Raw genomic sequence first — 12,605 nt, forward strand, 5'->3', positions numbered from 1 at the left:
TGTAAATGGAATGGAAATTATCTTTTGGAACAATAACAAAACCGTGAATACGGACTCGGTCACTCATCACCTAAGATTCATTCCCCGGCAGCGGCGCCAATGTTTGCGGGTCGTCGCGACGGTCGTCCATAGCATAGCTCTCAAGCATCAACATAAAATTATCGATACAGAGGAAGCGATTTGGATAAGGCATGGAAACTCATTAGGTTGTCAATCCTAATGCAGTGAACTTGAAGAGATGAAACTACTAACTCTACAAGCAAATCAATCGCACTAAAGCCAAGCAATCTACCTATGTCCTTCTACACAGCTCTACAGTCATCACGCCCGTTCACCATGCAAATCATATCGGAATCGCACGAAACTTGAAGGGAAGCTACAGGGGACTATCAGGAACAGATCCTATCACTGTCACAGCATTCTGGAGAGGTACAACGATCGCGATTGTTCGTCCTAAAGTACGCAAAAACAATAAACGAATGATCCTAAAGGGTCGTTTTTAGGTCCCTAAAGCCTCTCCTAGGGTCAAAACAACATAAAATACGCATATAAACACTCAAAACAACGATTTAAGGCCTAGACGGATGTGTCTGAAACCTTCACCGAATCTTGAATGCTTACACTTGAATGGAAGAGCAGAGTAAGAGGAACACAATGCAAGAAACAAAACTGAATTTGGATTACCGTAGCCGCAATGGCGAAGATTACAAGTTTGAACAAGAAGGAGCTCTCTTTCGTACGCTGTCTTCTCAGTTTTTCCTCCAAAAAGATTATCCAAAACTTACAGAAAATGACCTTTATAGATTAGGTCTTTGCAAAAATGGCTTGTCCGGCCATAAGCTCCTAATCTTAAAACTGGCTCTCTAATATACAATTGCTCCCAAAAGAATAATCATACATCCTTGACAATTTCCCGGCTTAGAGATACTTCTTTACAAAAGAATTTTACATTGGCCACGGCCGCCTGTTGCTTCTTCCGCCAAACAGCGGCTCTCAAAAACATGTTGTGCTTGTCAATTCTTTGGCTCATATGTATGTTTTGGTGCTCATATGTATGATGTGGTGCCATTGGTCAACATGTATGCCAAATGTGGGACTCCATGGAGCCCTGGGCTGTTTCTATAGATGCAAAGTGAGGGCACCTCTCCAGATGCAATCACCTATGCTTTCGTCTTGAACGCATGTGACATTGCCTTGATGTCTAGAATGTCGTTCTTCAAGTGTATTTGATTGCGGGATATGCCCAATAGTGACAAGACCAAGGACCTCAGACTGGGTCTCTATTTTCAAGATGCAAAGCGAGGACATTTCTCCTGATGTAATCATTGATGCTTGCATCTTGAAAGCATGTGGCACTACGTAGGAGCAAAGATCACGTATGCGAAATGTGTTGTTCTTGGGAAAGCACCAAAGAGTGCTTGAGGAGCTTTCTGTCCTGAATGCTGTCTCTTAGAATGCACTGATTGCGGGATATGCTTAACATAGAATGCTCTGGGTTGTAATCACCTATGCTTGCATCTTGAATGCATGTGGCATGTGGTTCTACGCAAGGTGTTGAAATGGGCACTGAAATTCACAATTATATTGTTATTCAGAGGCTGTTGAAAAAAGAAGTCGTGCTTGGCTTTGTCTTGGTCGATATGTGTGCCACTCAGCAGATGCAAAGCGAGGGTCTCTCTCCAGATGCAATCACCTTGCAAGATGTTGAAGGCGTGTGGCTCTACGCAAGGCGTTGGCAGGGCACATAAATTCACAATTATATTGCTAATCAGAGGTTGTTGAAAATAGAAGTCGTGCTTAGCACTGTCTTGGTCGATATGTATGTCAAATGTGGTGCGCTTGAGAAAGCACAAAAAGTTCTTGAGGAGCTTCCTGTCCAGAACGTCACCTCTTGGAATGCATTGTTTGCAGGATGTGCTCAACGAGAGCAGGGCTAGAAAGCTCTAGGATTTTTTCAGCAGATGCGAAGCAAGGGCCTCTCTCCGGGTGCAATCACCTACACATGCCTTTTGAAGGCATGTGGATCTACTCAAGATGCTGATATTGGTAGAAAACTTCACAATTAGTCGAAGACTCTTGAAGAAAGGTGTTGTGCTTATTACTGCCTCGGTCAATATGTATGTCAAATGTGATGCGCTTGAGAAAGCACAAACAGTGCTTGAGGAGCTCCCTGTCCGGAGTGCCACCACTTCCAATGAACGCAATGATTTCGGAATGTGCACAACAAGAGCAGGGCGAGCGTCCATGTGATTGTCCTCTTTTTTAACGTTTATCAGCTAAGTGCACAAAAATTCACAATTACATTGTTAAAAAATGATTTCATACTTGGCACTCTCCTGGCCCATATGTATGCCAAATGTGGTGTTCTTGAGAGAGCAGAAAAATTGCTTCAGGAGCTTCCTATTTCGAATGTCAGCATTGATTGTGGGATGTGCGCAAGAAGAGCAAGGCCAGAAAGCTCTTGGCCATCTTCACTGTATGCAAAGAAGACGGAATGTCAGCATTGATTGTGGGATGTGCGCAAGAAGAGCAGGGCTAGAAAGCTCTTGGCCTCCACATAAGCGTGCATCTTTAATGCATGTGGCTATACGCAAGATGCTGATATGGGCTTAAAAATTAACTCTGAAATTGTTAGTCAGGGGTTGTTGCAAAAAACTTCCGTGCTTGGCAATGCCTTGGTCGATATGTATGCCAAATGTGCTACGGGATGTCGTCTTTTGGAACGCATTGATTGCAGGATATGATCGACAAGGACCAGGCCAGTAAGCTTTGGGATGTTTTCAGCAGGTGCTTGAGGAGCTTACTATTCGAAACGACGTTCTGATTGTGGGTTAGGCACAGTAGGAGCAGGGACAAAAACCTCTAGGCTATTTTCAGCGGATGCAAAGCAAGGGCCTCTGTCCAGATGCAATCACCTACACGTGTATCTTGAAGGCATGTTGCTCTATGAAAGATGTTGATATGGGCTTAAAAATTCACTTTGATATTGTTAGTCAGGGGCTGTTGCAAAAAATTCCGTGTTTGGCAATCCTTAGGTCGATATGTATGCCAAATGTGGTGCTGGAACGCACGAATTGTAGGATATGCCCAGCAAGGAAGCTCTAGGCTGTTTTTGATAGGTGCTCGAGGAGCTTACTACTCGGAACAGCACGAAAATTGATTGCGGGACACACACAACAAGAGCAGGGGAAGAAAGCTCTAGGCTGTTTTCAACGGATGCAAAGCGAGGACCACTGTTCAAATGCAATCACCTATGCGTGCATCTTGAAGGCATATGGCTGCACGCAAGACGCTGATATGGGCACAAAACTTCACAATAAGTGAGAGACTGTTGAAAAAAGTGGTCGTGCTTGGCACTATCTTGCTCGATATGCATGCCAAATATGGTGCGCTTGGGAAAGCACAAAAATTCACATCAATTTTAGTGGTTGATGAAGATCGTGTGGCAAGGAAGCACTATCTTGCTCAATATGCATGGCAAATATGGTGCGCTTGAGAAAGCATAAAAAGTGCTTGAGGAGCTTCCTGTCCGGAATTTCGCCTCTTGTAAGGCACTGATTGTGGGAATATATTGTTAGTCAGAGGCTGTTGAAAAAAGATTTCGTGCTTGGTACTGTGTTGGTTGATATGTATGCCAAATGTGGTGTGCTTGAGCAAGCACAAAAAGGGCAGGAGGAGCTTCCTGTCCGGAAAAATGTCACCTCTTCCAAGGAATGCACTAATTGCGGGATTGCATAAACAAGACCAGGGCCAAGAAATCTCGGATTCCAATTACCTACATAGCATCTTGAAGCATGTCGCTCTACGCAAGATGTTGATATGGGCACAAAAAAATACATTGTCAAAAAATATGCCGTGGTTGACACTATCTTGGTCGATATGTATGCCTAATGTTGTGTGCTTGAGAAAGCAAAAAAATTGCTGCAGGAGCTTCGTGTTTGGAATTGCAGCACTGATTGTGGGAAGTGCGCAATGAGAGCTGGCTCGAAAGCTCTAGGCTGTTTTCATCAGATGCGAAGCGAGGGCCTCACCCACAACAGGAGCAGGGTCAGAAAGCTCTCGGCTGTTTTCAGTGGATTCAAAGAGACGACCTCTCTCCAACTGCAATCACATACGCATGCACCTTGAAGGTATGTGGCTATACACAAGATGACAATATGAGCTTTAAAATTCACTCTGATACTGTTAGTCAAGGTTTGTTGCAAAAAATTGTCTTGCTTGGCAATGCCTTGGTCGATACGTATGCTAAATGTGGTGCACTTCAAAAATCACAAAACGTGTGAGGAGCTTCCAGTCTCGAATGCCTCTCTTGGAGTCCATTGACTGCGGGATACGCGCGACAGGAGCAAGATAGAAAGCTCTCGATTGTTTTGAACAGTGGATGAAGCTCTGGGGTGTGTTAACCAAATACAAAGGGAAAGCCGACCCCGCCTCCAATATGCACCTACGCACTCAAAATGGTCCTCTACCACTGTAAAAAGGAGCCCTCTTGGAGCTTCCATACCAAAGCTTGGTAACGCAACTTTAGACTTTGCAATGTCCACTCCGCCTCCACTATCATGTTTGTTTCGAGCAGTGCTGTTATACGGAAGCTTAAATGTAACTTGCATGCCTCGACGATAGTCAATCTATCGTACGGTGAGTAACCATTATCATTTATTGATTTTTGACACTGAGAATGCAGTTATTGAACTCACTGAAAATGGCGTGCTACCGTGGGAATGCCACATTCCCTCGTATTATAAAAATTGGGGAGGACTGTGCAAACTCTCCCATGCAAGGAGACTTGCATGTTTTCTTTTTTTCGAATCATAAAAATTGAGACAACAAACAATTAATAACAGTAACATCTTGTACGATTACAAATATCGAGCTTGATAAAACTCTAACCCTCGTTGTGGTTTTTTGCGAGGTAAACCTCTGAAAGACAAGCTCGATTTGCTCATGATTGTCTTTGAGAAGATACAATGTGACCCAGTGCGGTATGGCTTTGCAAAAGCCGCTGCGTTAGAATCTCATCATGAATCAGCTTCGTAGCTTTGATTGTGGCACAAGCTACAATGTATAAACGTATGTCAGTGCATTGGTGAAACACACTGGTGCACTCATGGACATGTAAATTTGAAATGTCATCTCTTGGACAATGTCACTCGTGGATGGAAAGGGAAGAGCTGTCTTCAAATTCAAATCTCTTATACTTGCACCTTCTAACCTTGTTGCCTTATGCAAGAAATCAACATGGTTGAGAGAATTCATGACGAGATCACCATATGAAGCAGCTTTGGAAGGAATCTGCAAAAACTACTATCCACAAATTAATCAAGAACCATTGCATGCCAAAATTGCATGCGTGAAAGGTATCAAGCTCTCTCTCTCTCTCTCTCTCTCTCTCTCTCTCTCTCTCCTCTCTCCATTCCATTTTCTTTTTGGATATATACTCTTGTTGAATCTCAAATGACACAATCACACTTACACAAGAAGATTTAAGATCATGGCATTTTATACACAAGACCATGTCTAACTTCGGGTCATAGGATTTATAGAAAACAAAGCATAAGCTCTCTCTCTCTCTCTCTCTCTCTCTCTCTCTCTCTCTCTCTCTCTCTCTCCCCTAGTGTCTCTCTCTCTCTCTCTCTCTCTCTCAAGCACGCTTTGACTGTAAACCTTGGTATGAAGTCTTCTTCCCTCATAGCTTTTTCCTTCTAGGTTCTAATACTTCGTTAGTACATAGCGACATCCAAAAATATTGTTTTCTCTTACTCTCGGACTCACTTCAATTCAATACAAATGCAGCTAACGAAGCACTCTAGTTACTTCGTTAGCGTAGAAGGCAAAATCGCAGCACTTCGCTCTCATTAACCCACGTGGCTACTCTATTAAAACAAAAACCACAGCAATGAAAAGCTCTAAAAAAACTACATCGTCAAAAGCTACCAACTGCCAAGTGAATAAAATAAGCTCTCTTTACACAAAGGGAATGAGGGACACATGTCAGCTCCCTAGCACAGATGCCCACAAGGTGTACCCAATTCCTATTGGATGGCCTTGGAGGTGGACCAATGAGAATTAGGCTAGAGTAAATCTAGTTTAGTTAAATTAAAAACACTTAATAAAAGAACCAATAAGAATTAAGCTCTCTAGAAGACTATTGGACAATCTCCCAAGGGGACCAATGAGCATTCAGCAGCCCAATGGCTTGCCTGATTCCTATTGGCTAGGAGGCAAAGGGGTCCAATGAGAGTTTAGTTGAATTAAATGATTACCTAAAGCTCTCACAAAAGGGGAAAGGGGGACACATGTCAGAAGGCTATCACTTATGCTGCTTAATTACCATTGGCTAAGCCTGGGGAGGTCCAATAGGATGCTAGCAAGAGAAAATAGCAAGAGGGGTCGACCAAGAGAGAGAGAGGGGGCTGATTTTTTAAAGGCATTATTACCTACACACTCACACTAGCTCATGTTTGAAGTAAAGAAGACTCTCTCTCCTTCTCAAGCTTTAATGGAAAGCTTATCACCTACTCTAAGCTTGTGAGAAGGGAGGCCTACACCAACAACTCTTGGCTTTGTGATGCAAATCCAACCAAGAGCCAAGCTTCAATGCATGCTCATCTCCTCTACCATGCTAATTACTAAGCTAAGCTATGCTAATATGAGATTATGTAAGGAGATGTACATCTTTCTTGTAAGAATACTCCTCCTTCCTCTCAATCTACTCTCATACCCCACTAGCTCTCACCATCTTCGAAGGTGTGTGAGGTCTTGGGTCTGAGACCGTGAGGAATTGATGTTGTGTTTGATAAGTGTTTTGCGTAGTGCATGAAGTTTCCATCTTCATTGCACTAGCTAGTATTGAAGGAACCCAAGAAATTGTATTGTAAAATTTTTCTCTTGATGGGAGAACTCATAATACAAAGCCTTTTGAAGATGGGACCGGCTCCATGCAAATCCGGTCCTCAACTGTTGTCAATTGCTTAATTTCTCTCTCATTTATAGTATTGTTCATGCTATCTAACTAGGTGTTATGCCTTTTGTTGCTTTCTCCACCCAAGCACTCTTGTTGATCTCATTAGGAATCTATTCTAATGAAATGCTCACTATGTTTTCCGCTACACACAAGTTACTAGGCCATTAATGTTACAGTGTGTGTGTGTGTGTGTGTGTGTGTGTGTGAGAGAGAGAGAGAGAGAGAGAGAGAGAGAGAGAGAGAGGGAGAGAGGGGCGGGTATACCTGTTTCACAAAGGGCGTTGAAACTTAGATCTACAGATCTGAGTTTTTTTATGCTCTCGGATTATTTTTTACAGGGTTGACATCGCTATGAACGTCGCTATGTAACAAAGTATAGTGACCTCATAGCAACGCGTCTAATTTTTCACATTTTAACATCGCAGTACCAGCATCGCTTTGTTGAAAAACTTCTTGTAGTGACTCACATACATGTGCTGGTGCCTCATTTTCAAATGGCACTAATAAAAACTAGCATGTGTGCCTTGAACTAAGTTTGAGCCTAATGCCCACTTCTTAGGCATCTAAGACACTTGGCCTCGACCCTCGTCTTAGTATCCTACATAGCAATAGCAAGTCAAGCCTTAACTTATGTTTGAACCCCACATCTATGTGCTAGTGCCTAAAACCCAATTTGAGCGTGTCAGTTTAAGCGAGGCATGTGATCCCACACAACAACAAAAGTGAGGCTTGAACTTAAGTTTAAGCCTCCTATTTGTGCGCCAGGGCCTCGTTTCTATATGGCATAAAGGTCCCCCAAACAATCATAAGATCAAACTTTATTTTTAAAAAACCTTAAATTTTAGTCTCCTCTCAAAAAGTGGGACTTGAATATTTCCCAAATTCCTAAACATGCAGCTAAAATTACACTTTGCAAAATCAGCTCTACTACCTTCCCCCTACGAGAAAAATTCTGATAAAATCTACCCCTTTCTTGCATATTGTTGGTATGGCCTCATTCTCATAACCCTTGAGGTACCTTCTTGTTTTGCTAGTTCTGGGTTTATAGTGATATCATTGATACACCACTTTGCAGATCAAAGAACAAGACTCAAACTACTGAATCATTAACGGTACATAGCATATTTATAGTGAAACAAATGCCAAGAATCCTAAGGGTCCAAAATTTTATGTACATTATCAACACTGATTACAACACTAAGAGGAGACACAAGCTCAAAGGAACAAGAGACCATCCATGAATGAGTCTGCATGTGCAATACTCAATTGTATAGCACACCTACATCCAAAGAAATGGCTTGGTGCATGTGTGTAGCACTTATTGTCTATCTCAAATTATCTGCAAGATCTACATATCAAGAACCTATGGTCACCATGTGCAGACAAATTTTCCTAATACGAAGACCTACACCCTCAACTCTGCCCCATCCCAAACTATGGTGCATTTGATCATCATCAGTGGTGTTATAGCATGATTATTATGCTCCTCCATTGGTGTCTAAAAGCTAAAAGAACAATTCAACATAAAATTTGGCATACTCCCACCTCCGGACAGTGCTTGGGGATGATACATCGAAAAAGGCAGGTAAAGTATGGCCTGCACCTGGGTATTCTAAAACCTGTTCTCAGTAGTGTCCTAATGGAGCAAAAGAAACTGTTCAACTTCCTCCCATCCAAATCTTGCATGGAACAGTTTTCCACTTTTCCGAAAGCTCGGGAGCTCCATGTTGGAAACAACAGCAACCAGCATTGCTGCTGCAGCAAGCGGTAAAGGAGACAACTCAATCTGGTAACGGGATAAGATATGTTGGAGCAAGCTATCCTCCCCCATGATGATCCCCACATCAGCCTCTAAAAGAGCAAGAATGTCATTGGCGCCATCCCCAACATAGACGACAAAGTTCCTGGTCAGACAATGGGCTGCCCGAATGCCCTGCAAGACTCTATCTTTGTCCAATGAGTCGCAAACATCACGGGTGAATGTGCCATCACAGACACCATAACAATCATAGTTGAGCTTGTTGGAGTCGACTGTGAGCTTGGTTTGTAGTTGGGCTAGAAAGCTCTCTCGGATGAGATCACCGGCCCAGTTCCAGGACACCACATGGAGTGGCACATCAAGACTGGCCAATCTCTGAAGGACTTCCAAGAAGTGGGTGCGAAAGGCAGCGTAGCTATGAGCCAAAGCTCTGACGTCCTCACTGGTGATGCCTTTGAGGAGGCCGGCCTTCATCGCTTGTTCATCATCACCTTTCTTAGGCTCCTGCAGGGAGAGCAGATATGCTTGGAGGCCCAAATCCTCTTTTTGGTCATGAGAGTCAATCAGTTTTTCCTCTACAGATGCCACATGATCCATCAGCTCTAACCATCTTGGGAGATTAACCCTCTCCCCCTCACTCATATAAACCGAAACTCACCGGATGCAGCAAACTTTGACATGTGGCACTGGAAAACCAGTCTCCTTAATATATAGTATAGATTTGCAAGCTTTTTGAATCGCAGGTAGTGCTTGCTTTTTAGCGCTAGCTTTATTAATTGCAAGAGGCAGTCGCAATTGCGCTCTATTGATCCAAGCACACATATTGAAGGGAAGACCTTTGCAGGGTGAGATTTCATGATGAGAGTGCTAGTCAAGGGCTGTTCAAAAACATGTCGTTCTTGGTAGGGAAGACCTCTCTCTAAATGCAAATCTCATATGCCTGCACCTTAAAGGCCTCTTGCCTTCTGTAAGATGTTCACATGGGAAAGAGAATTCACAATGAGATTCCTACTTAGGGGTTGCTGGACAAACATGTGCTTGGCAATGCTTTGGTCGATATGTATGTCAAATGTGGGATCCTTATACAAGCACATAAAGTTCTTCATGAGCTTTCTGTCCAGACGGTCATCTCTTGGAATGTATTTGCTACAGGATATGCCCAGCATGGCTCTGGCAAGGAAGCATTAAGATGTCTTCACTAGATGTGAAGGAAAATCCTTTCTTCACGGCTAAGATGCTCACTAGATATGCACAGCATGGTTGTGGCAAGGAAGCATTGAGAGGTTTCCGCCAAATGCAAAGGAAAGGCCTTTCTTCAAATGCAATCACCTATGCAGTCGGCATTGTGAGGGGCCCTTGGAGAAACATGTTGTGTATGGAAATATGATGATTGATATGTACACCAAATGTGGTGCCCTTATGAAAGCACGAAAGACTTTCTTGATGGGTTTTTTTCTGAAATGTCGTCTCTCGAGACATGTTGATCGTAGGATATGTCTAACTTGGTGATGTTGTCTCCTAGAGCGAGTTGGTTGCAAGATATGTTGATCACGGTTGGCCAACAGTCATAGTGGTGCTATTAGTGAAAAATGTCGTGCCTTGCAGCGCATGAAAGGTTCTTGAGGTTCATGCCAAAATTCAAAAAAATGATGATGTTGAAAAAAGATGTCGTGCTTGGTATTTTCCTGGTCGATATGAATGCCAAATGTGGCGCAGTTGAGAACACAAAAAGTGCTTAAGGAGCTTCCTGTCTGAAATGTTGCCTCTTGGAATACACTGATTGCGAGATGTGCACAACAAGAGAAGGGAAAAAAAAATTTAAGTCATTATCAACTGATGCAAAGCAAGTGTATCATTCCAAATTCAGTCGCCTATACTTTTGGCTTGAAGGCTATGCTTACATCTTGAAGGTATGTGGCTCTATGCAAGTGCTCGAGGAGCTTCTTGTCCGGAGTGTGGATTCTTGAATGCAGTAATTGCAAGATTTTCACAAAGGGGCAGGGCTAGAAAGCTCTAATCTGCTTTCAACAGAGGCGAAGCGAGGGCGTCTCTCCAGTTGTTTTAGTTGGATGCGAAGTGAGGTTTCTCGCTAAATGAGGTCTCTTGGAGTGCTCTTATAAGAAGATATGCCCAACAAGGGTTGGCCGAGGAAGCTGAGAACTGTTTTTGTTGGGATGAAACGCGAGGGCAACTCCCCACAACAACTGTCTTTCTCAGTGTGCTCATTGCATGGATTGTTGCTTAGCGGCTCTCAAAAACATGCTGTGCTTGTCAATTCTTTGGCTCATATGCATGTTTTGGTGCTCATATGTATGATGTGGTGCCATTAGTCAACATGTATGCCAAATGTGGGACTCCATGTAGCCCTGGGCTGTTTCTACAGATGCAAAGTGAGGTCACATCTCCAGATGCAATCACCTATGCTTTCGTCTTGAACGCATGTGACATTGCCTTGATGTCTAGAATGTCGTCTCTTCAAGTGCATTTGATTGCGGGATATGCCCAGTAGTGACAAGACCAGGGACCTCTGACTGGGTCGCTATTTTCAAGATGCAAAGCGGGGACATTTGTCATGATGTAATCATTGATGCTTGCATCTTGAAAGCATGTGGCACTACGTAGGAGAAAAGATCACGTATGCGAAATGTGGTGTTCTTGGGAAAGCACCAAAGAGTGCTTGAGGAGCTTTCTATCCTGAATGCCGTCTCTTAGAACGCACTGATTGTGGATATGCTTAACATAGAACGCTCTGGGTTGTAATCACCTATGCTTGCATCTTGAATGCATGTGGCATGTGGTTCTACGCAAGGTGCTGAAATGGCACTGAAATTCACAATTATATTGTTATTCAGAGGTTGTTGAAAAAAGAAGTCTTGCTTGGCTTTGTCTTGGTCGATATGTGTGCCACTAAGCAGATGCAAAGCGAGGGTCTCTCCAGATGCAATCACCTTGTAGGATGCTGAAGGCATGTGGCTCTACGCAAGGTGCTGGCAGGGCACAGAAATTCACAATTATATTGCTAATCAGAGGCTGTTGAAAATAGAAGTCGTGCTTGGCACTGTCTTGATCGATATGTATGTCAAATATGGTGCGCTTGAGAAAGCACAAAAAGTGCTTGAGGAGCTTCCTGTCCAGAACGTCGCCTCTTGGAATGCATGTGCATTGTGCAGTGCGCAGCGAGCAGAGAGCAGGCTAGAAAGCTCTAGGCTTTTTTCAGCAGATGTGAAGCAAGGGCCTCTCTCCGGTGCAATCACCTACACATGCCTCTTGAAGGCATGTGGCTCTACTCAAGATGCTGATATTGGTAGAAAACTTCACAATTAGTCGAAGAATCTTGAAAAAGGTGTTGTGCTTATTATTGCCTTGGCCAATATGTATGTCAAATGTGATGCGCTTGAGAAAGCACAAACAGTGCTTGAGGAGCTTCCTGTCCGGAATGCCACCAATCCCAAACACCAAGTAGAGCTTGTCACTCTACTATAAGACTGATAGGACTAATGTGCAGACATGCTTGCGGCAGCCTCAGGCTCTCAAGCACCAAATGGACTAGTCATCCATTGTGGAATGATGTCGTAGGGTAACATAGGGATCCTCTACCCGCTAAGAAAAGGACTCATGAATATTCTTTATCTTCTCTACACCATAGTCGATGACGACTATGATTTCAAGAGAGAGGTAATGTCATAATAATCAATATCTAATTCTCCTAAATGATTTTCTCATCTTAAACTGATCATTTAATATGGGGAAGTGCCAGGGGAGAAAAAGCTAGAATATTGGTTAAGATAGAAGACCGGCCACAGTAGGGATCCAAATGAGGGAAAATAGGGATCCAAAGGGGGGCCATCTGCAAAAGAGCCATGTGCAACAATGGGCTAAAAA

At 43.2% G+C, this 12,605-nt stretch overlaps 1 protein-coding gene across 1 annotated transcript; it reads right to left on the reverse strand.

Moving 5' to 3' along the window:
• Positions 1-8,600: 8,600 nt before the first annotated feature.
• Positions 8,601-9,320, reverse strand: LOC147455878 (bifunctional TH2 protein, mitochondrial-like). The gene has a single exon (XM_086513772.1). The coding sequence runs from the start codon at positions 9,318-9,320 to the stop codon at positions 8,601-8,603; it is 720 nt and encodes a 239-aa protein (XP_086369898.1).
• Between the last annotated feature and the right edge of the window lie 3,285 nt (positions 9,321-12,605).

This window comes from Adiantum capillus-veneris, chromosome 6, assembly GCF_014529385.1.
Source record: "Adiantum capillus-veneris isolate H3 chromosome 6, ASM1452938v2, whole genome shotgun sequence".
Classification (NCBI taxonomy): Eukaryota; Viridiplantae; Streptophyta; class Polypodiopsida; order Polypodiales; family Pteridaceae; genus Adiantum; species Adiantum capillus-veneris.

Coding starts and splice junctions, on each gene's coding strand:
- LOC147455878 (XM_086513772.1), bottom strand. CDS start 9,320: ATGGATCATGTGGCATCTGTAGAGGAAAAACTGATTGACTCTCATGAC.